Source organism: Coloeus monedula (assembly GCF_965178545.1).
Source record: "Coloeus monedula genome assembly, chromosome: 6".
Classification (NCBI taxonomy): Eukaryota; Metazoa; Chordata; class Aves; order Passeriformes; family Corvidae; genus Coloeus; species Coloeus monedula.
Genome location: NC_138786.1, coordinates 42,792,568 through 42,812,646, shown reverse-complemented (window position 1 = coordinate 42,812,646; position 20,079 = coordinate 42,792,568). Strand labels below are relative to the sequence as shown.

The following is a 20,079-nucleotide window of genomic DNA, read 5'->3' as shown; positions in this document are numbered from 1 at the left end:
CAAATGGGCCCAGGTGATTTGCGGCTTTGTGCTAAGGCTGCTGTAGAAATGTTGGGTTTTCCCTTCCAGGTCTCCCTTTTTTGGACCGTGCCAGCACTGGCACTTTTCATTAGCGGGCTGCAAAACCTCCTTTCAGTGTCCTTCCCTAATAATTTTTTTCATAATCCTTTCCCTAATTTTGTTCCCAGGCTCATGAACGCCTGTGGAGATCCTGGAAAAGATACTCTCTAGACCCCAAGTAAACAGCCACTCCACGTTTCCAAGAGGCCTTAAGGACTGGATAAGATGCTGCCGGCGCAGAAGAGAGCAGATCATGGAATAAAGACTTTTTTTGAGCGGTAGAAACTCTCCCGCAATTCGGGAACAGCCAGGGCTTTCACCGGGGAGCACAGAGCCCCGTTTCTGCCTGTCGCGGGCCGGCCCCGGGACGGGGGAGCCCGTCCCTCCCACCCGCAGAGCGGCCCCAGCCCTGGCGCTCCGAGGAAGGGGGAAAAGGGCGGCTTTTGCAAGCTCTTTTCCCCGGGGGCGCGGCGGGAGGCTCGGAACCCCCTGCCCGACCGCGTCCCTGCTCCCGCCCCTCCGTCCAGGGCACCTCCATCCTCCCGCCTCGTGCGGCCGGGCCGGAGCCGCCGGGGCCCGCGGCCGCCCCGCCCCGCCGGGAGGGCGCTGCAGCGGCGGGGCTGCCCCGGCGGGAAGCACCCGGTGCCGCGGAGCTTGTGCGAGGCCGGCGCCGCCGAGGCGCGGAACAAAGAGCCCCGGGCCGGCCTCGCCGGAGGGGCAGCGCCCTGCGTGCACCGCCGGGTGGAGGGGGCGGTGGCCGCCCCGGCCATGCAGCTGCCGGCAGGGGAGGAGCGGAGCGGGCGGTGGCGCCCCGGAGGGGGCAGCGCCCGGAGGGAGAGGGGGGAGGTCTGGCAGTGCCGGCAGCCTCCGAGCGGGGCAGGGGCGCGGCGGAGCCGTGCCCGGGGCCGGCAGCCGCGGCGGTCGCCCGGGAGGGGCTGGAGCGCGTTTCATCCGAGTAGGAGACTCTCCCCGCCGAGCGGCCTCCCGTCCGCCCTCCGGTGCCCGGCGTTGCCGGCAGAGCCGCGGCAGCACCGGGGAGTGACTCGGCGAGGGGAGGAGAAGAGGAGGAAAAGAAATCGGATTGCCGAAAGGATTAGGAAGTGGGGTGGGGAGGCGAAGCTCTCTCCCTCCCTCCCTCCTTCCCCGCGCACATTTGTGAAGCTTTTCAGAGTTATCCTTCAGCATCAGTGGTACCGGCAGGCGAGCCCGGGGGAGCCGCGACAGCGGAAGGTGCTCGGCAAACTGCAAGAGCGATCAGAGGGAGCGGAGTGGCCCGGGCCGGCGGACCCTACCCCTGCCCTTACCCCGGCCCCTGCCCGCGCCCGCGGGGCACCGCACTTCCCGGCTCCGGTGGTTTTTATATATATAATTTTTTTTTTTTTCCCCCTCCTCTCGGCGGACAGGATTTGGAGCATTAAGGGCGGGCGTGCTGCCGGACCGCCTGCCCTGAACGTGCGAGGTGGGGAGAGAGGAAGGGAGAGATGCCTCTGATTAGAGGGAAAGTCGTGCTCATCCTCGGATTCGTCTTCCTGACAACTTTCCTGGCCGCGGTGAGAGGACTACCTGTGAGGGGGAAACAGCGCAGCAATAGCCCGAAGGAGAGGAGCTCCAGGCTGGCGGAGGTAGGGCGATCTTTGGGGAAATACAGGGAGCCGGGAGGCTGCTAGGACGAGCTCTTCCTCAGCCTCTGCACCCCCTCCCGTGCCCGGGAAAGCTGAGGGGGACAGCCGGTCACCTGGATGGTCACTGGGGCTCTCTCGGACGTGGTTGTGCATCTCGGACGGGAGCAGCATCCAACACGTGTCCCGCGGCCCGGCCGCCCAGAGCTCCGGGGAGAGAAGCAGCAGCGGGGAGAAGCAGGGTTTGGGGGCCCCGTCTTATGGGCTGTTTCCTCACCCGCTGAGGGGCAGAGCCCTTTCCCGGCCTGCGGGATTCTTGGGCAGCCTCAGGTCTTCACCACTGCACAGAGGCGGAAGGACAGGGGATGCTTTAGGCTTGCTGAGCTCGGGGCCGAGTGCCGTGACCCGCTGCCCGGGAAGATCCGTTGCCCCCGGCGCCCAGCATCCCAGGTGGGAGAGAGGGGTCCGGCTGCAGTCAAAGTAGCAGTTGGTGCCTTGCCAGGAATGCCAGCTCTCCTCTACCAGAAACCTAAGACACGATGGATTTTAGCCACCATCTCTCCTCCCCTCCCCGCCGAAACGCCCCTGGGGCAGGTTCCGGAGCGGCCACGCTCCCTTCTCATGCCGGCAACCTGCGCCCCCGCAGTGCCCCCCGGGGCAGGCGGCCTTGGGAGCCCCGCGGCCGGGAGGGGATGTTCCGGGGCTGCCTGAGTTCCGGATCTTGTCCCGCGCTCGCTGCCGAGCGCGGTTTGTGGAAGGGGAGACTTCAGCAGGCAATGAGGGTCCAGTCAGACTGGGAGCCAACTGGTGGGACCTGATGGGGATGACAGGAATGGAATGGGAAAGAAACTACCGGGAGAGCGGGTGTAAGAAAGTCTCTTGGATGGTCAAAACAAGCTGTTTCCATCTTGAAATTGTTCTCTGGAGGAAAAGTCATTCAGCCAGCAGAGCTGTGTTCAAAAAGTACTCTCTCAAAGAATGCTACTGCTAAAACTAGGTGGAAAGGAATGATTGGGAAAGGTGGCGATAGGAGGAGTTTGAGCATGACAGGGTCAGAGCAGCTCAGTCCTCTCTGGCGATACACAGGAGTATGCAAAGCAACAGGTTTGATCTTCAGTGTCAGTCAGACTGGCAGAGGAGGTGCGAAGCTATGGGAATATACTTTATTGCTAGTTAATGCCAAAACAGGGTCTGATCTGTGGAGGAGTCATGCTGGCAGCTCCTGTCGGATGCACTAAACTCCATGCCAGCGTGAAGCTCAGGGCACAAGTGTGAGAAGGGAATCTACCATATGAAATGCTTGGCTAAGGGGCAAGAGAGGGCCAAGTACTTGGCATCCAGCCAAGTACCACTAGTCAAGCCTGGTGATGGTTTTGAGTGGCATGTGGACTGAGCAGATGCAAGAACTGCTGGGGATGATGTGCTGTAGTGCTGGTAATACCATGCTGGTGCTGATCTTCGCTAGTGAAACTTCAACCATAGATAGAGATGCTGCTTCAATTGCCAGACAAATGCCAGGCAGAGTGCCCTCAGGCTCCGGCTGCAGAAGGAATAGGGATTTACACTTGAAATCCAGGAAGGTATTGCACCCCTGTGGCGGGGAGCAAGGGTGGGGACAAGCTGTCTGTTAGGAAGTTGTGCGCGTCCCCACCACGGGACCCTGCGGCACAGTCTCAGGCTCCTTTTTATCTGACATCTGAAATACATGGGAGAGCATGTGAGCTGCTGTCAGTCGCGGTTTGTGAATGGCTGTGAATGGGGAGCGTTGTGCGGCCAGCCAAAGATCACATTTGGCGCTTACACAGCGCGGCCTCTGTCCCCGGGACCTTTGCTTCTTGCAGAAATACAAACATACAACAAGGTTATAGGCAAAGGTTTGAGGGTGGAGGTTAGGAGCAAGGAGGAAGTTGAAGAGTGGATTCCTCTGGGAGTCTGGCGGTGCTCCTGTGTGCACCCTGCATCCCTCAGAGTGCTGGTGGCACACTTCTCATGGCAGGGAGGAAGCAGTAGGTATTCGCGTATGTCTTCTAGCTGCGTTTTGGGATGAAATCCTCTGTTTCTGGTGCATGCAGGGGACAATTTAAAGTAGTCATGCCCAGCTGTTTGAACTAAAGCAGAGAGCACAAGCGCAGCAGCATGGTGGTTAAAAAAAATCCAGAGTGATTTTGGGTCATACACACAGATGGTTCCTGTTGCAGCACTGATACGTCCTGTCTCTATGGCAGCAGGGCAGCCACAGCTGGAGTATTGGTTACACTATGGGTAATGCCCTACAGATGTGGGTAGAATGAAGGGGGCTGTGAGGAGAAAAATAGAAATGACAGAGCAGAGCAGATAGACAATCGAAACCATTAAACAATGACATAACTTGGATTTATTTTAATTTAACAACTTCGTTTAAAGCAAATGTTTTTCCTTGGTTTAGAATTGAATGGGAATTTTTGTAATCTGTGCTGAGCCTTAGAGTTGCACTCCTATACTAAAATAATTTAGAAAAATTAAAACAAATAAGTTTTCCAGTAAGTTTTTTGGGATAGAAAGTCTTCTTATTGTAGGAAGGATGGAGAGAACACATGATTTATTTTTAGGTGCTAGCCTTATCAGTGTGTCCAAAGTTCTGTACCCCAGTCAGGATCCATTATTTCCAGCATTACCAAAGGAGCAAGTACTTGCATTTACATTATCTCAGCAATGACACTGGTCAGCAAAGCTTTGCCTGAATTATACTGTGCTCAGCATAAGCAACAGATGAAGTGAGAATATTTTGCTATTTCTTCAGTCTATTTGATTAGAAGTTGAAAAGGCAGAATGAGAAAGTTGAAAGGCAGTTTTCTTTCCAAACTGTGACTTAAATCTAACAAGAGAGGTACCTGCTCATTTGGAGGTTTGTTGGTGACGTTTGAGAAGGCAGGTGGGTTCAGAAACAGCAGACAGGTGTACAGAAGGGCTTTTGCAGGCTGGATACATCATACTTTGATGTGGGCAGAAATGTGGCAGGATGGAGCACTGACCACTAAGTGACTCTTCAGATTTGGGTAACATAATAGTTGGAAAAGCTTGTGTCCCTTGTGGAGACAAGATACAGCTCATCACATCACTTAATAGTTTATATATTTATGAAGTCAGGAGGTTTAAATGAAAAATATGTTTTGATAAACTCACTGGATTTCAAAATATTAGCTCTGAACATAGTTAATAGATGTTTGGATTCTTTCCAGCTGATACCAATGAATTCCAGTGTTCTCCTGGTAAACAGAAAACAGCCACAGTCCTAACATGCTGCAAATGTAAACGTTAGGAGTGATTAGATCTGTGTGAACCCACACAAGAGCTTCAGTAGTTGTGCACAGGAATAACAGTGCCAGCAGGAATGGTGATGGGGGTGTTGGAGTATCCTGGCACTGACAGGGTGAGGCAGAGCAAGCCAACAGTGTTTTATGGAGGGTCCAGCTCTGGTGGGCTTGGTGGGTGCTCTTTTGCAGGAGGGAACCACTCTGAGAGAGGGGCCCAAGAGTAACGTCAGCAAACTTCCCAAAGCACCCGGGGTGTTACTGCAGAGCTGGGACAGGGGTCAAATCCACGCTGGAACTTGCTGTTGGATTTCCCCTGGTCTGAGGCTGTGAGCAAAGCAAATCTGGCACCTGCGATAAGAGATAATGGAAGGCAACAAAAGAAATATCAATCGTAGCATAAAGGCTGAGTTGGCTGCAAATCAGTGGGTTTGTGCAGCACCTGATATGACTGGCTCCTGGCCCCTGAGAAATAAGGAAACAACAACACAACACATTATTTACTGGTTAAACCAGGCAGTGAGAATAGCAGTGGGAAACTACATGTAAAACTGAAGGTCTACACCTGATTGAAAATCATTGCTAGCAGTCTTGATTGAAATCAATTTGCCCTGTGCATAAGGGCGTGAGAGTGCTTAAAAATTAAATGTATAGCAGTGATGTGATGCCTGGCTGGAGAGAGCAGACAGAGAGCGAAGGAGCTCCAAGGTGACATGGTGTGGCTGTACTACATAAGAAGAGTGAAAGAAATATCAGCTGGGCTTGAGTGGAGTTTGTCAGGAGACTGTTAAGTCGGAGTAGCCTTGTCATTTGGGAGCCTTGACACAGCCTAGACACATTGGTTTGGGGAGACCACTGGGGTGATGGGCTGGACAGGCACAGAGGTCTGCGGGAGCCTGCCCTGTGCCTCTGCCCCAGCTCTTGCTCCCTCTTGACTCCTCTAGGGCTCTGGCCAAGGAGAGGATCTCAGTTGCCCTAGAGCGGTCTCATCCTCTCACCCTGCTGTGGATCCCCAGCTTGTGTTGTCACCCGTGTCCGCCCTGCGGGGAGCACCTTGCCGGGCTCCCGTCTCCTCGGGAGAGCCCCGCTGGGGTACGAGTGGGCAGCTGGATCGGTGCTGGCTGCCTGCGCAGCCAGATCCCCGCCGCCACTGCGGGCTGTGTCAGTAGCAGAGTCATTTTGCCTGAGGATGTGCTTTTTACCTTTTCATTTCTTCAGCAATTAAGCGTTCTTGTCCCTGGCTTTGTCCTTGGCGGAGGTCGGATTTGTGGGTACAAAACGTTCACTGAAGCATCCTTCCGCTCTGAAAGGGGCTCTTTGTGCGCAGGGAGGTACTTCGCCCTTTGTAGCAAATTTCCTTTTGAGAAGTGCCAAATTATCTTAGTCAACACAGTTGAAAACCCTCCCGCCCTGGGGCTGAGGCAGCAGCAGAAACAAAGGAGAGCCGGGTGTAGGGAAGCTGCCCAACAAGGGGGCTTCTTCCATTTTCACTGCACAAATAGGTCTGCTGCGTCCCCATTGTTAGAATCAAAGGGGTTCCTGTAAAAGGCACATGTAAAGGGAAGAGATTAGGCATAAATCGCCCAACAGGGTATGGCCCTGCACTCTCTCTGGGTTCCCAAAATTGTCTGACTCAGTGCAGACCCTTTCCTCAAAAGACAGGCAAGCTGGGGGACTCATCCTGCCTCCAGCCATGATCTTTCTCAGACCAGTGGGGTGATAGAGGGAGTATGTTAGAGATTAATTCCCACTTTCCTCTTGTCAGTGTCTTACGCACAGGGAGTGCACACTGGTCCACTGTAGCAGTAAGTACTCTTCCTCTCAGAATAATCCTCAAAACATGAAGCCTGATACTTCCCATAGGGAAGCCTGGGGACAGTCTGAGCTGCAGGCAGGCCCACAAGGTGTACCCGTGCTGTCCAGCTCCTTCAAAGCAAATGTTACCAGCCAGAGGCTCAGGTTTTGTATAATATACTGGAGCAAGGAAGAGATTGCAGCATATTTCAGTGTTAAATCGTTTTTGTTTCAGACAGAAGCTTGCAAAAGTGCAGTGTAAAGACTATTTTTTTGTTTGTTTGTTTTGGTAGAATGTTTTTGTAAGGAACCTTCATTGGGCAGCCTGGTGCTTTTATGTGGTCAGCTGTAAATGTCAGCCTGCATGGTGTTGCTTCCAAGCAATTCCGTTGCTCCATGTTCCTTCTGTGTAGGGACTCCGGGGGCTTGTCTGAGAAGCTGTTTGAGATGTGCTTTCATCTCAGTACTTAAGAGATGAAGACAGCAAAAAAATGGTGACCTACCTGGCTCTGAGTCCTGGGCGGCCCTTGGCATGAAGGGCACCAATGCCTCTTGAGGTTTAGGTTGTTTAGTCTCCAGGGCAAGGATACAACTTCAAAGGGAACAAAATGCGGTAAATTGCTGCCTTCTGCTGTCCCTTGGCACCACAAGATGGGCACAAGGTAGAGACCTGGCTGCAGAAGGCCAGGAAACACCCACGCACGCAGGGAAGAGGTGGTGAGGCGTGGGTTTATCTTGGATTAGGAGCTGATGGTTGGCCTGCTCTGTCAGGGTCTTATCTAGCACTCAGGATTTGGGCTGCAGGGCAGGTGTGGGAACATGCCACTGCCACTATCACGCAGGGCTCAGCTGGAGACTGGCACATGGCATGGGTACCGTGCCCTTCCGGTGAGCCGCCTTCCATCCCAGCCTTGGCAGCCCTAGCCTAGGGTGAGCAAGGCATCCCCAGCTCTTTCCCAGCAGCTGAGCCCCAGGGCCCTGCTGGCTGAGGAGGCACTATTTGCTGGATGGCCTGGAGGTGCTCTGGGAGGTGCCCCATGTGGAAAATCGATCTCTTTCCCTCCCTGGGGTATCCTCTCTTCCTTACCACTTCAGCACTCCCTCCTGCTGCCCTCCCTGCCCTCCCCTTCACCTGCAGCCATTCCCACAGCAGCCAAAATGACAGGGAATGCCAGCTGCACTGTGCAATACCATGCAGCACCTCCATCGAGACAAGATGTTGTACAGATGTCTTCATGTTAGCAGTTCCCAACACCTTCCCCTCTAGAGACAGTGTGGTTTTATTACATGCTAAGGCTGCTGGCTCCTTGAAAGTCAAAGCTGGCTGGGGAGAGGAGTTGAGCTTGACCCCAGGCTGGGGAACTGCAGCCAAGCACCTGGGGCAGGGGCTGCTGGCTGAGCGTCATCCCAGCTTTGCCTCTTCGGGAAGAAAAGATGCAGCATCCCTGCCTGGATCCCTTCCTGTGCAGGGCATGGAGATACTCCGAGTCTGGCTCAGGTGCCCATTTGTTGAAGGGATCCCTGATGGATTTGCATTTGTTTGGTTGGCTGCATTCCTTGTGCTGCTGCTTGCACGGAGGGGCAGCCTGTGTGCCCTGCGTGGGACAAGGGGAGCAGGTGCCCCCTGCACTCCCTCCTGCCCTGTGATCCCCTCCCCCACCTCTTCTAGCAGGCAGGGGGAAGCTGGTGTTGATCTGGTCCTGTCAGTTTCTACACCTGCTTTGCAGTATTTGGGGTTTTCTTCCTTTTGCAGTTTTGCCTGGGCTGTGGCAGGCAAGAAAGCCGCAGCTGGAGCAGCGGGAGAGTTACGGTGTGCAGACTAGCAAATGCAGATCATTAGCTGGAACAAGTTAATGGTTACTGAAGCACATGGGCTTTAGAGCTGGAACAAGTTAGCAGCGACTCCCTCTGATGCATTAGGAGCTTATGTGTATTACTGCTCAACTATGTTAACAGAAACCATGTGCCCCAGCAAGAGCATTTGCCAGAGAGCACCAGAGGGTGTGGATGTGTGTCTGTTCATCTCCGTGGGGGACCTCTCCATGCAGTCTCCTTTCTCCCATACCATGACTGCAGCAGAAGTCTCAAGGTCTTCAAGTAATGGGTGCCTTGCCACCAGCTGGTGTCATTGCAGCAGGCACCACCCATCAAGAATTGTCCCTTGGGACCTGTGCACTTGGACAGAGTCTCTGGTGCGAGGACAGCCCCATCTGCTGTGCTGGGACATATCAGTAGAGCCAACTGTATGCTCCAGCTTCTCCACTACAAGGCCTGTGTGGTTCATCTGTCTAGAAAGCAGACCAGTCCCTCCTCCAGGGCAGGTGGGGAGGAAAAACTGAGCTGTGGTGAACCTTCTTGAGAGTCTTCCCCAAGTACAACATGGGAGACCCGCATGTATCTTGCCTTGCTGGAGGCTACCTGAGGAGCAGGTCATTTTCTTTGTCTGCAGAATGGGAGTTTTGCAGACAAAGAATTTTGTCTCAGTGTTAAAGAGAGAAAAGATATTTATGGTAGAGAAGCATCTGCCAGTGAAATGATCTGCATGAGGAGGGCAACAGTGTGGCATGGTGAGGTGAAAGGCCACAAGGCTGCTACTTTTCCTCCTTGTGTCACAAGTGATCTGGGGTGGGAGGATGCCATGGGCAAGTTACTCATAAGCACACCACAAGAGAGCTGGCTGGGATGAGAGGGCCTGGGCTGTGTTGCACGCAGGGATGCATGGTGAGGAGCATTCTCAGTAGCCTGGGCAACCTCCTCATTTCTGGTCTTGCACAAAGTCAGCTATGCTGTGTCCTTGCTCCTCATGGTGCTGCATGCTGCTGCTTCTCTGTGCTGTGGTGTCTTCTGCTCCAGGGCTGGCTCTGCCTCAGGGGCAACTGAGTCACCGACCTTGGAAAGAGTTTTGAGATTACAGTTGTTGCAACTGTGAGACATGAAAATAAATGTGAAACATGAGGAGGCCTTTGATGCTGCCTCCTGCAGTTCCCCACCCAAGACAGGTGGGATGAAGCTAGTTAGAAAAGAAAGTGATACCATATGATCTAAAGTATTTTGATAACTGCATGAAAATTATAATCATGAGGGCGTAATAATTATCTGCACAGCCTACAGTTTGCTGCTGGCTCCTGCTGGTGTGTCGTAAACAGGATCTGCCCACGTAATAACCAAGCGCCTTGTCTGTTCTGTAAGCACTTGTAGAATTCTCCTAAAACCTAAAGGGAGTGTTTACTAAAAGAAAAGAACAAGCCAACAAAAACAAACAAACAAACCAATAACCCCCCCTCCCAGCACCCACGTAAGTTGATCCTGAGGTGGACCGGATAGTATAGCAGTTGGGAAGTCATGGCTCTGCTCTTCACCTGTGCCACAGCCCCTTTGCGGGCAGGAGTGTAACCCAGGGCACAAGAAGAGGGAGGCAACTGGAGGTGTTAACTTCTTTAAATTACCTCTGGCAGATCTTCCAGAGCTCACGTGTCAAAATCCTGAGTGATAGCTCCTGCTAAGCCACCTGCCTATAAGTCTAAATGTGTTGTGTCTGATGACTGGGGCTGTGGCTCAGAAGGTCTTAAAGACAGTAACAGGAACTGAGCAGCATCTTTGCATTCCCTGTTATCTCATAGGTTCCCACCCAGCTCTTGACACCGCTAGAAGCTGCTGTGCTCTGTCACGGCTCTGGGAAATCCCTTAAGTGGGTGATGAGCTGATGGCTGGCAGAGGTCACTTGCCTAATGTGCATCCCATGGATTTTCCATCTGGCTGAAAGACTGCCAGTAGACAGGTTATGTGCTGGTGGATGGGTTATGAGCCAGGAAGATCAAACTACAGCCTTCAGGAGGCTGCAGTGGTTTCAGCTGGCTGGGCTAAAAAAGCCCTTTATTTGAGCAGTGCCTCATAGAGGAGAAAGCATGCACTATGGGAGGGAGGCATCATGGCACACTGCATTTGTTCCTGGTGATTACCCTGCTGTTCAACCTTACTTTATTTTAAAGAGACAACAGTGTTACCTGTTAGCAGTAGAAGAACCTTCCTTTCTCCTAGTCCCACCAGCAAAAATTGTCATGAGCCTTTCTGCAAACTGCAGCCCCAGAGCTAACCCCAGACATGCTGGGCTTCCTTCTAGTGCAACCAACCAGCCTTCTCTACTTCCATAGCTTTATAGTATGGCTTTATAGTAAAATCCTGCTCTGGAGTTGTTCCCGCCCAGTTTCAATCCAAAGATGTATTTTTTTAATACTTCCTCCAGATCCTTGCAGCTCATTTAGGTAAATATAAAAAGAAAAGTTTTATGGTAAAAAAAAAAGGAAAAAATTTTGTACATGACTAATTCATAAGTGGGCAAGTTTGCAACAGACTGCAGGACAGATTTTAAAATAATGTTGGAGAGAGCTTGGGGGAAAGAGAAGGAAGGTCTATTCAGGAAAAGATCAATAGTTCTTCTGGTGGTTTCTTGTTTCAATACAGCATGGTAAAACTGTTCAAAGGAAACCTAACACAAGCAGTAATGATTAAGCAACAAAAGCGCCCATTCCTTATAATTATAGCTCAGTGTGATACCGGCCTTTAGCAAATACGTCATTTTCCTCACTGCAGTGTTAACAAGCCCAAAGCACAGCCTGAATGTTGCCTCTGATCTGACTGCTGTGTGCACAGGTTTCTTTGGTTCAAGTTGAATGAGTTTATGTGCTCTATAATTGGCTTGGAATAGGTGTGGGTAGAAGCTGCATCCTCTGAGCTTGTGCTATGCTGGTGACTTGCTTGCTCCGCTGGCTGCTGATGCACAAGCTCCAGCAGTGCTTTGCTGCCAGAGGAGTTCTCTCAAAGGTACTTGGATTGGCTTAACCCCATGATGAGGGGCAGCTCTGCTCAGCCGTGTATGTAGTTACAAAGAGCACTGCTGTTGGGTGCTCTGGCAACTTGAGATGCCTACAGAGATGCTGAGGAACGTGCTGGAGGGACAAGTACCTATGGTTAAGTGGCAGTGTAGTGGTGTTCCTGGTTGCCGAAGTGCAGTACAGCACAGGAACTAGTCCGTTGATGTTTTCAGGTTTTAAACTGCTGTAGGATCTGAAATGTCATGTCTCTAGTAATTTTTAGTTAAGAGCTGCAGCACATGAGCGTTGGCCATTTGCTTTCTTAACCTTAGAGACATTTCTAAGGCTTTCAAAGCCTTAGAGACATTTCTAGCAAAATCACAAATTTTAAGAGCAGAAGAAATTACTAGAGCCTTGAATTTCTTCCCTAGTGCAGTTGCAGTACTCATGTTGAGCCCAGTGACGTGGGTTTGACAGTCTCCACGAGAGAAGTTGTCATTTTTCTTGTTAATTGTTCCTGTGGTTAATTACTATGGCATTAAAAGCCCGATCCTTATTCCTCAGTTAAATTTGTCTGGCTTTGACTTGGGTACATTGTTTCCTATTAAGTGTTTCTGTTCTGGATTATAGAGTCTCTGGTGCCTGATGGATTACTGCCTTAAAGAACTGGAAAACCAAGTCATTGCTTTCTTTTTTCAGCATGACAAACAAATTGAATTGTACAAGTTTTTCACTCAAAAAGTCTTTCCATCCCGTGAAATGTTTTTGTGGCTGCTCTCTTCATCATCTCCAGATTTTGAAGCAATTCTAATAGAGATGTATGGACTAGAAAGGGAAAAATGTCAGCCTTTAGTCTCTAGAGGAATGATGTGTGGCCTTTTCCCACACCTTTTCCACACACCTTGTTGCCTGTGTTATGTACAAAGTAGGCATGACACCGGGGTGAATTGCTAACTGGTTACTTCCCCTTCCAAACATCTCCTCTAAGGTTGTGCCTCAGGGTGTTTAGGTGATCAGTCCTACATGTGGGAGAGCCTGGACTATGTGGGAAGGGCTCCTGGACTGGTAGGTAGGCAGGAGTGATCCGGTTTACAGCCTTCAGTCGAAATACGATCTTCACAAATGGAAAGTGCATGCTCTTTCCCGAGTGCTGCCCCAGAGTTTCTCTCAGGTTCCTGCCCTGGGAATCCTTATTCCCAGACAGGTAGGATATGCCAAGTGTATGCAGGAGCAGCTGTGGCAATTCCTTGTTCAGCATTTTCCTTTGCTTGGTGCTGGCTGGTCGCAGGAGAAGGCTGGAGCTCGGCTGCCAGACATTAATGGCTTCCCAGCACTGCACTCTGCTTCTGTGGGGTGGTAGCAAGTGTTCTTCCATGATGGTGGAAGGAGAAGGGAGCTGCTGATGACCAGCTCTGCAATGGTTTGCAGCCTTTCTCCTGTGCTCTATAGAGAGCAGTGGAATAGAGTGTTCCCTCTGGACAAGCAAAGTCTTCTCTTCCCTTAGCCCACTGCAGTGGCTTAGCTCCAGCCTTGATGGCTTTATCCAGCTGCTCCTTGGACAGTGCAGAGGAGAGGGTGGATATCACACAGCAGGAGTGCAAACCTCAAGGGCAGCTGCTTGTGTGGCTGTCAGGGGACCCTTGATGACTTGGAGAAGACACATCTGATACCATAGATGCTCTGACCTGGAGGGAGCACTGGACCTCCTAAGAGCTTGTTAAATCCATGGATTGATTATCTGGGGCAGGGCACTGAGCCTTACTCAGGAGGGACATCTGATGCAGGGACAAATTTGAGCCCAGCAAAGCTTCAGAGCGATGCAGACGTTAACAGGAGGGAAGCATTGGGTGGTACATTGTAGTGACCATGGCTGAAGGGCTCTGGGCCATCCAGGGCGGCCACCCCTGTCGTCCTTATGCCTCCAGAGTATCTGGGAGCTGAGGGAATTCTGTTTGCCCTGCAACATTCTTGCAGCCAGTTCCCCTGGAGCAGTTTTACATTTTCCCTGTGGGAACAGTACTCTGAATTTCTTGAGCTTGTTTGGGCGTAAAATCTGAATTAGGCATTGAGTGTAAATTTGGAGACTTTGAGTCTGTTCCTGGCTTGCTTGCTCTGGTGTCCTTGGGTGAGCTCAGATCTTGTTACTAAGAGGAGACCTCCCTTTCCATGTGTATTAAATTTGGGTTGCCTGTGAAGTGAGCTTACCCGGCCCAACAAGCTCTTGGCAAATTGGGCAGGAATGCCAGCCTTGCAGAGCTGTTGCCAGTCTCCTGTGCAGGGGTTGTGCTGGGCATGTGCAGCTGGCAGCAAACCCAGCACCAGCAGGCAGTGTCATGCAGCCAGCACTGGGACATGGCTAGGTTTGCCCGCTGAGCCCCTCTTGCTATTTTTGTTCCACCTGGGCTCCTTGCGGCCTGCCAAGGAGTCCTGGGGCATGACAGGAGACTTAGCAAGGGGCTAAGGCCCTGGGAGATGGGCTGAGACAGAGCCAGGCATCATTCCCATGCATCCTTCCCAAAACCTTTGTGGTATGGATGGGGACAGAGGGCGCTTGGAGGGGAAGGTGCATGCAGGGGGGTGCTTCTGTTCATGTTTGCTACCAGCAGTGCCACAGGAGCCCTCCAGGCCAGGGAGAGGGGCAAGCCCCAAACGCTCTCTCCGGGCAGCACAGGTTCTCTCCTCTCTGCAGCCCTCTCTCCTCCGGGCCCATCTGGTGAAGTCTGTCACCGGCCCTTTCCTGCATTCAGCCTGCTCTGGGCAGCAGCCAAGGGACCAGCAGCGTCCCTGCTGCTCTTTTCCCTCCCCCGGGGATGGAGGGATCGCGGGCTTTGATGTACAGGGACAGGGCTGGGGACAGGCTGTGTGCGCTCATGAGAGTCTGGCTAGGCTCCAGCTGCCTTTGAAGTGCTCCAGTGATCAGGATGAAAGGGAGGGGAGTCCTTCCCCAAACCATCTGGCTCTAATTGCAGGTAGAAATGCCTCTCTGCGTCCCCCCCGCCCGACGCCGTGGGGAGGGGGCACTCCATGCTCTTCATTAATCCCACAGCTCTCGACTGGGCTGACACGAAGGGTGAGAGCTTGGGAACAAAAGGGGGTTTCAGCTGGGCAGCCAGAAATAGGCAGCCGCTGGCGGAGATGCTGGGAGTTCGGGCACCTCTGCTCCCAGCCTTGAGCTGCAGGGCCCTGCAGACCTTCCCAAGGACGCCCGTGCCACAGGGGGGGCTTTGCCAGTTGTTCCCATCTCAGGTTTCTCGGGCGCACTGGAGCCTGCTGGCCCCTTGAGTCACGCTCTTTCGTGCCAGTACGCACCGAGTGCGGGACGAGGAACGTGGGAACTCGGAGCGGGCGCAGTCATTTGGCAGCATTTGCTGGCCGCCTCCCTGGCCCCCCGGATGGCTGGTGCTGCCTCTCCGGCGGGGCTCCCTGTCTGCTGCCGCTGCTCCTCCTGGGACTGGAGGGCTGGCTGCGAAATGCCATGTGCCCCTGGAATGGCAGCAGCACTTAGAGCCTTTGGCAGCACTCGTGAGTTTTGTTGACTTGTTTGGCTGGGCATCTTCCCTTTCCCGAAGAGCTAAAGGTAGCTGGGTTATATCTACCAGCAGTTTCTTTCCCTCTTTGTGGTAGCCTTTGGGCACCATCAGAAATCTCAATTAAACCTGTGTTGCTTGAAGTCATCTGCCCTAATACCAATACCACAGAACTATTTATTTGGGTGAGGTTTTCCCCTTTGTCATAAAGCCCTTGTTGTAAACTTTTTATATAAATATATAAAATTATTAAACTTGAGCTGCAGTAACTCTGTGACCAGAAGCAGCCCTTGCTGTTAACCCATTTCCAGGGACTGAGAAATAGCCAAAAAGGGAGAGTGAGAACTGGAAAGCCAGGCGAGATGGGCAGTGGGATGGCAGAGAGGGTGGTCATGGGGTTGGGCAGTACCAGTCTGAATAGACCTGTAAGTTCAGGTGCAGCAGGACTGAGCGCTGTCACAGTACAGGGCACTTGGTATTAACTTGATTGATTAACATGTTAATTGCTATCTTGATGCTGCAATAAGATGGGGTGGAGGAACTGTTTGGGGCAGACCCGTCCTTGCAGGGCAGCAGTTTGCTCCCTGCCCTGCACTGCCACCCTCAAGAGATACTCTCTCTGCCTCTTCCCTCTCCAGGTCTCGGCATCATCCAGCCCCCGTTCGGCAGGAGACGAGGAGCTGCCACCATCGGGCAAGGCACGGGGGCTGAGGCGGAGTGGGCAGGCTGGCCCGCGGCGGCACAGGCGCAGAGGGGTGGCTCAGCAGCCTGCCAGGAGCCCAGCGCTGCCCCAGCCCAGTGGTGCTGGCCGGGAGGAGAGCCTGCCGTTCATGCTGGACCTGCAGAACTTGCCAGGGCTGGCCAATGTGGACCTGAGTGCCCAGAACCCCAACATCCAGGTGGGGAGTGGGTCTCGGAAGGCCACAGGGAGTGTGCGTGAGCACTGCGCTGAAAGTGGTGCTCTCCAGCCTCATTTGGTTCCTTAAGAGAAAGGATCTCATGAGCAGGGTCTGTGTGGCCACTGTCACCTGTTTTTTTGGTGACTACCAGCTGCAAATAGCTGGCATGGAGAAGATCCTCGACTGAGGAATTTGCTCACAGCCTTTTCCCTGGCCCCCCCCAGCCCCTCTCCACAGAGCAGGAGCAAACTATGTGGGTGACCCCTCAGTTTCTGAGGGTGGCGTTGGCCCCTGTGGGTGACCACCAGCCACCCTGTGCTTCCCGCTCTGTCCGTCCCTCTGGATGGGGAGAGACCATTTGCGCTCCTCATACGGTCCTGCAGCCCAGAGTGTCTCTGGCCTCTCAGGCTGGGAACCAGTGCATGGTCTGGTAGGCCTGCCCAAGGGCTGTGCCCCAGCTCACTGCCTTGCCTTGTATCTGCCCGCCAGGTGACCATTGAAGTGGTGGATGATCCTCAGGCTGAGATGGAGATGGACTTGCTGAAGGAGACAAGCAATGACTGGTCTCTGACATCCTCTGAGTGGTTGTCTCACAAGGACCTGTTCTGGCCCCTCTTCTGGGAATACACTGACCCTGCTGAGGGGGACGAGGAGGAGGAAGATGAAGAGGAGGAGGAAGAGGAGGAAGAGGATGACAACCTGGATGTAGGGGACAGGGAGGAAGAAGAAGAGGATGATGATGAAGAGGAAGATTACACAACAGAGTATGAGGAGGAGGAGTCCATGCTTAGTGGAATAGGAGGTAACTGGGACCAGCGATGGCCTGGGCAGAAGAACTGGATCTTTAAAGAAAAATATAATTACGGTGAGTTCTCATGGCATGTGCAGCTGCCCTGCAGACCAGCACTGCCCTCCCCTGTCCTGCCTGGCCCACAGCCCTGCACCAGCAATCACAGCACGCTGGTGCTCAGCTCTTACTTACAAAATAAGCCAGCGTGCCAAGGAGCAAGGCCAGCACTCAGCTGGGGCTGCCAGCAGACATGCCAGTGTCCTGGTGGGAATTGCCCTTGCATGTAATCACACTGGAGCATGGGCTCTAGCGAAGGCATGCTCACATGAGAAATACAGTGCAAATGTTTTATGACAAGTGCTGCTGCCATTGTCTCAGGTCCCTGTAGTGACATCAGTGCCAGAAGCCTTTTCCACAGACCTGGGTGCCCCCCAAGAGAGGAGCTGCAGAGGGCTAGATGGCAGATGGGCCAGGGCACCTCAGCAGCTCCCTCCTGCAGCTTCCTGGCCATGACTTCAAAACCAGCCAACCTTTGCTAACACATGATGATGCTTCAGCGTCATGGCCAGTGTGTTGTGCAGGTTTGGTGAGGATCGGGATGGGCAGCAATACCTGTTTGGGTTGGTATGAATGGAAGCAAAGTTGTGAGAATGAGAGCTTTTGCTCAGGGATGCTTTCCTGGGGTTGGCAGCGAGGACGGGGTTGGCCCTTGGCATTGTGTGGCTGGGCACTTCCCTGTGCCCCAGGCAGCACTGTCCCTGTCAGGGATGGAGGCAGAGCTGCAGGAGGTCCCAGGTGGCTGTTGTCTCCCCTCCTGCTAAAGCTTTGCTGAGGTCCATCACTCTCTGCCTCTTCCCTGCCATGCACAGACTATGAAGATGAGGAGGAGTGGAGCCCATGGTCCCCTTGCAGCATCACCTGTGGCCGTGGCAACCAGAAGAGGACCCGGTCCTGTGGCTATGCCTGCACAGCAACGGAGTCGAGGACCTGCGATCTGACACGCTGCCCTGGTGAGCCCCTGGCCATATCAGTCCTTGGGGACTGTCTGACTGACTTTGATGTGGGCTGGTTCCCCACTGCTGCAGGCTGGGCATTGCTCATGCTTCAAGAATTAGGTATGTTTGATGTGATCGGGGCTAATGACCATGGGGATTTGTGTCCACAAAGAAGCTATGATTGGGCTTCATGGCTCCCCAGGTAGTTGTGTGGGGCCTAGGAGGTGGTAGAGCTGGCATCAGGCTTTGTGTGTGACTTCTAGCACTTCTCTCACACTGGGAGCTTGAAATCCTCTCCTGACATATTGAGAGCCAGCTCTATCCACTGGGATTTACATAACAGCCTCAGGTCCGTTGGGCCAGTCTTGCTGCTGGCCCTTCCTTCCAAACACAGGGACATGTTACCAAAGAAGTGGCAGGAGAGGCTCTGGGAGATGGATGGTGTCTGGTGCATATACAGAGGAAAAAAACACCATTCCTCCTGGTGTTCAACCAGGCTCTTTGTTTTGTTTTTGTTTCTGTCTCAAGGAGCAGAAGGAGAAATGGTCTTCCCCACAGAGGAGACTCCTTTCAAAAGCGACAACACCACAGAGCTGTTCAACTCAGGTCAGCCTCTGCCTCTGCCTTGCACTGGGGGCTTCAGTGACAGACCTTGGGAGGGTCATAGCTGGCTTGTGGGCAGGGCTCTGCCAAGGGGTCCTGTGTCTGGTGTCCAGACCTAAGCCACCCAAACCACTACATTGTGCAGGCTTCAGTGGTCATGCTGGGAAACCCAGTTGCTCCCACAGCCCTGGTACAACACTGTCCTGCTTTATGGTTCACTGACTGAGGCCAGCCTGCCATGTGCCCTCTACCATGAAGTAATGTTGCCAGCCTGGCCCCAGCACACAACCCCTTCCCTCTGTCACTGCCTCGGGAGTGGAGCCTGGCTCCAGCTCATCCCAAGAGCCTGGCTGCTCCTGCCTGGTGGTTGCAGGCTCCACTGGTGGTGTTGGCATGGCTTCAGGCAAATGGCAGCTGGGTAAAGTGGGGTGCAGAATGTGCATGCCCTCACCCTTTTGGTACCCTTCCCCCAGAGGTGGACAGCTGTGAGAAGTGGCTGAACTGCAAGAGCGACTTCCTCACCAAGTACCTGAGCAAGGTGCTGACGGACCTGCCCAGCTGCCCCTGCTCCTACCCTCTGGAGGCCGTCTACAGTGCTGTCAACCTGCGGGATGAGCAGCAGGGCAAGAGCTTCCGATGGCGGGATGCCAGCGGCCCCAAGGAGCGCCTGGACATCTACAAGCCGACGGCACGCTTCTGCCTGCGCTCCATGCTCTCCCTTGACAGCACCACCCTGGCTGCCCAGCACTGCTGCTATGATGAGCACACCCGCCTCATCACCCGTGGCAAGGGGGCCGGTGTCCCCAACCTCATCAGCACCGAGTTCTCCCCGGAGCTGCACTACAAGGTGGACATGCTGCCCTGGATCCTCTGCAAGGGCGACTGGAGCCGGTACCACGCCGTCCGGCCCCCCAACAATGGGCAACGGTGTGCTGACAACCCCACCGAGGAGGAGTACCTCTCCCAGCTGCAGGAGGCCAAGGAGTACTAGCCACAGCCACTCTCCAAGGTGCCACGACCACCACTGGCTTGCAGCCCTGTGCAGCCTGGCCAGCCCTGACCCTGCTCATGGGTCAGTGGTGCCAGGCAAAACGGGGAGGATGCGCCATCTGTCTCATCCCCTCAGAGAGGTGTCTCAGTCCCCCTCTGATTTCTGAGGGTGCTGGAGGTTATTGTGGTGCAGTGCCTGCCATGCCACCCAGGGCAGTCCTGCAGTCCAGGGCTCCTGGCCTGGCATGTGGGGAGCAGCAGGGACTGGGAGGTATGAAGGGAACAAGGGGCTGCTCCTGTCTGCTTTTATTCTCTATGACCTTTCAACACAGCCTGTAAGCTGAGCACAGGGTGAAGTGGGCTCAGCTCCTGCTGGCTTCACGCCACATCTGAGGAGCTGCTGCAGGCATGGCTGCCTGCCCTTGTCTGTACACCTGCCCTGGCACATGCTGGTTTATGTCTGAAACGGGGGATAGGTCTTCCTGGAGAGTGCAGGGCTGTCCCAGCCACACATACAGAGCAGGGCCTCCCCTATTCTTGGGTTTGTGTGTGCACAGTTGGGAAGGAGCAGGGAAGGACTTAGAAGGGTCCATGGGTCCAGGGAAGGGGTTTGTGGGGCAGGAGGAGACTGGCTGCCTGGGCTTCCTTGGCAAGATTGCCTTGCCACCAGAGTTTTGGCTGCCACAGCTACGCATAGGTGG

The 20,079-nt window shown here is 53.7% G+C and overlaps 1 protein-coding gene across 1 annotated transcript; it reads left to right on the top strand.

The window, feature by feature from the left end:
- Positions 1 to 1,541: 1,541 nt before the first annotated feature.
- ISM2 (isthmin 2) lies at positions 1,542 to 19,379 on the top strand (the record flags this gene model as incomplete). The annotated part of the gene is made up of 6 exons (XM_082284268.1): positions 1,542 to 1,682; positions 15,740 to 16,000; positions 16,490 to 16,865; positions 17,660 to 17,800; positions 18,314 to 18,391; positions 18,862 to 19,379. 6 exons carry the CDS (start codon positions 1,542 to 1,544, stop codon positions 19,377 to 19,379), a joined length of 1,515 nt encoding a protein of 504 aa, XP_082140394.1.
- Between the last annotated feature and the right edge of the window lie 700 nt (positions 19,380 to 20,079).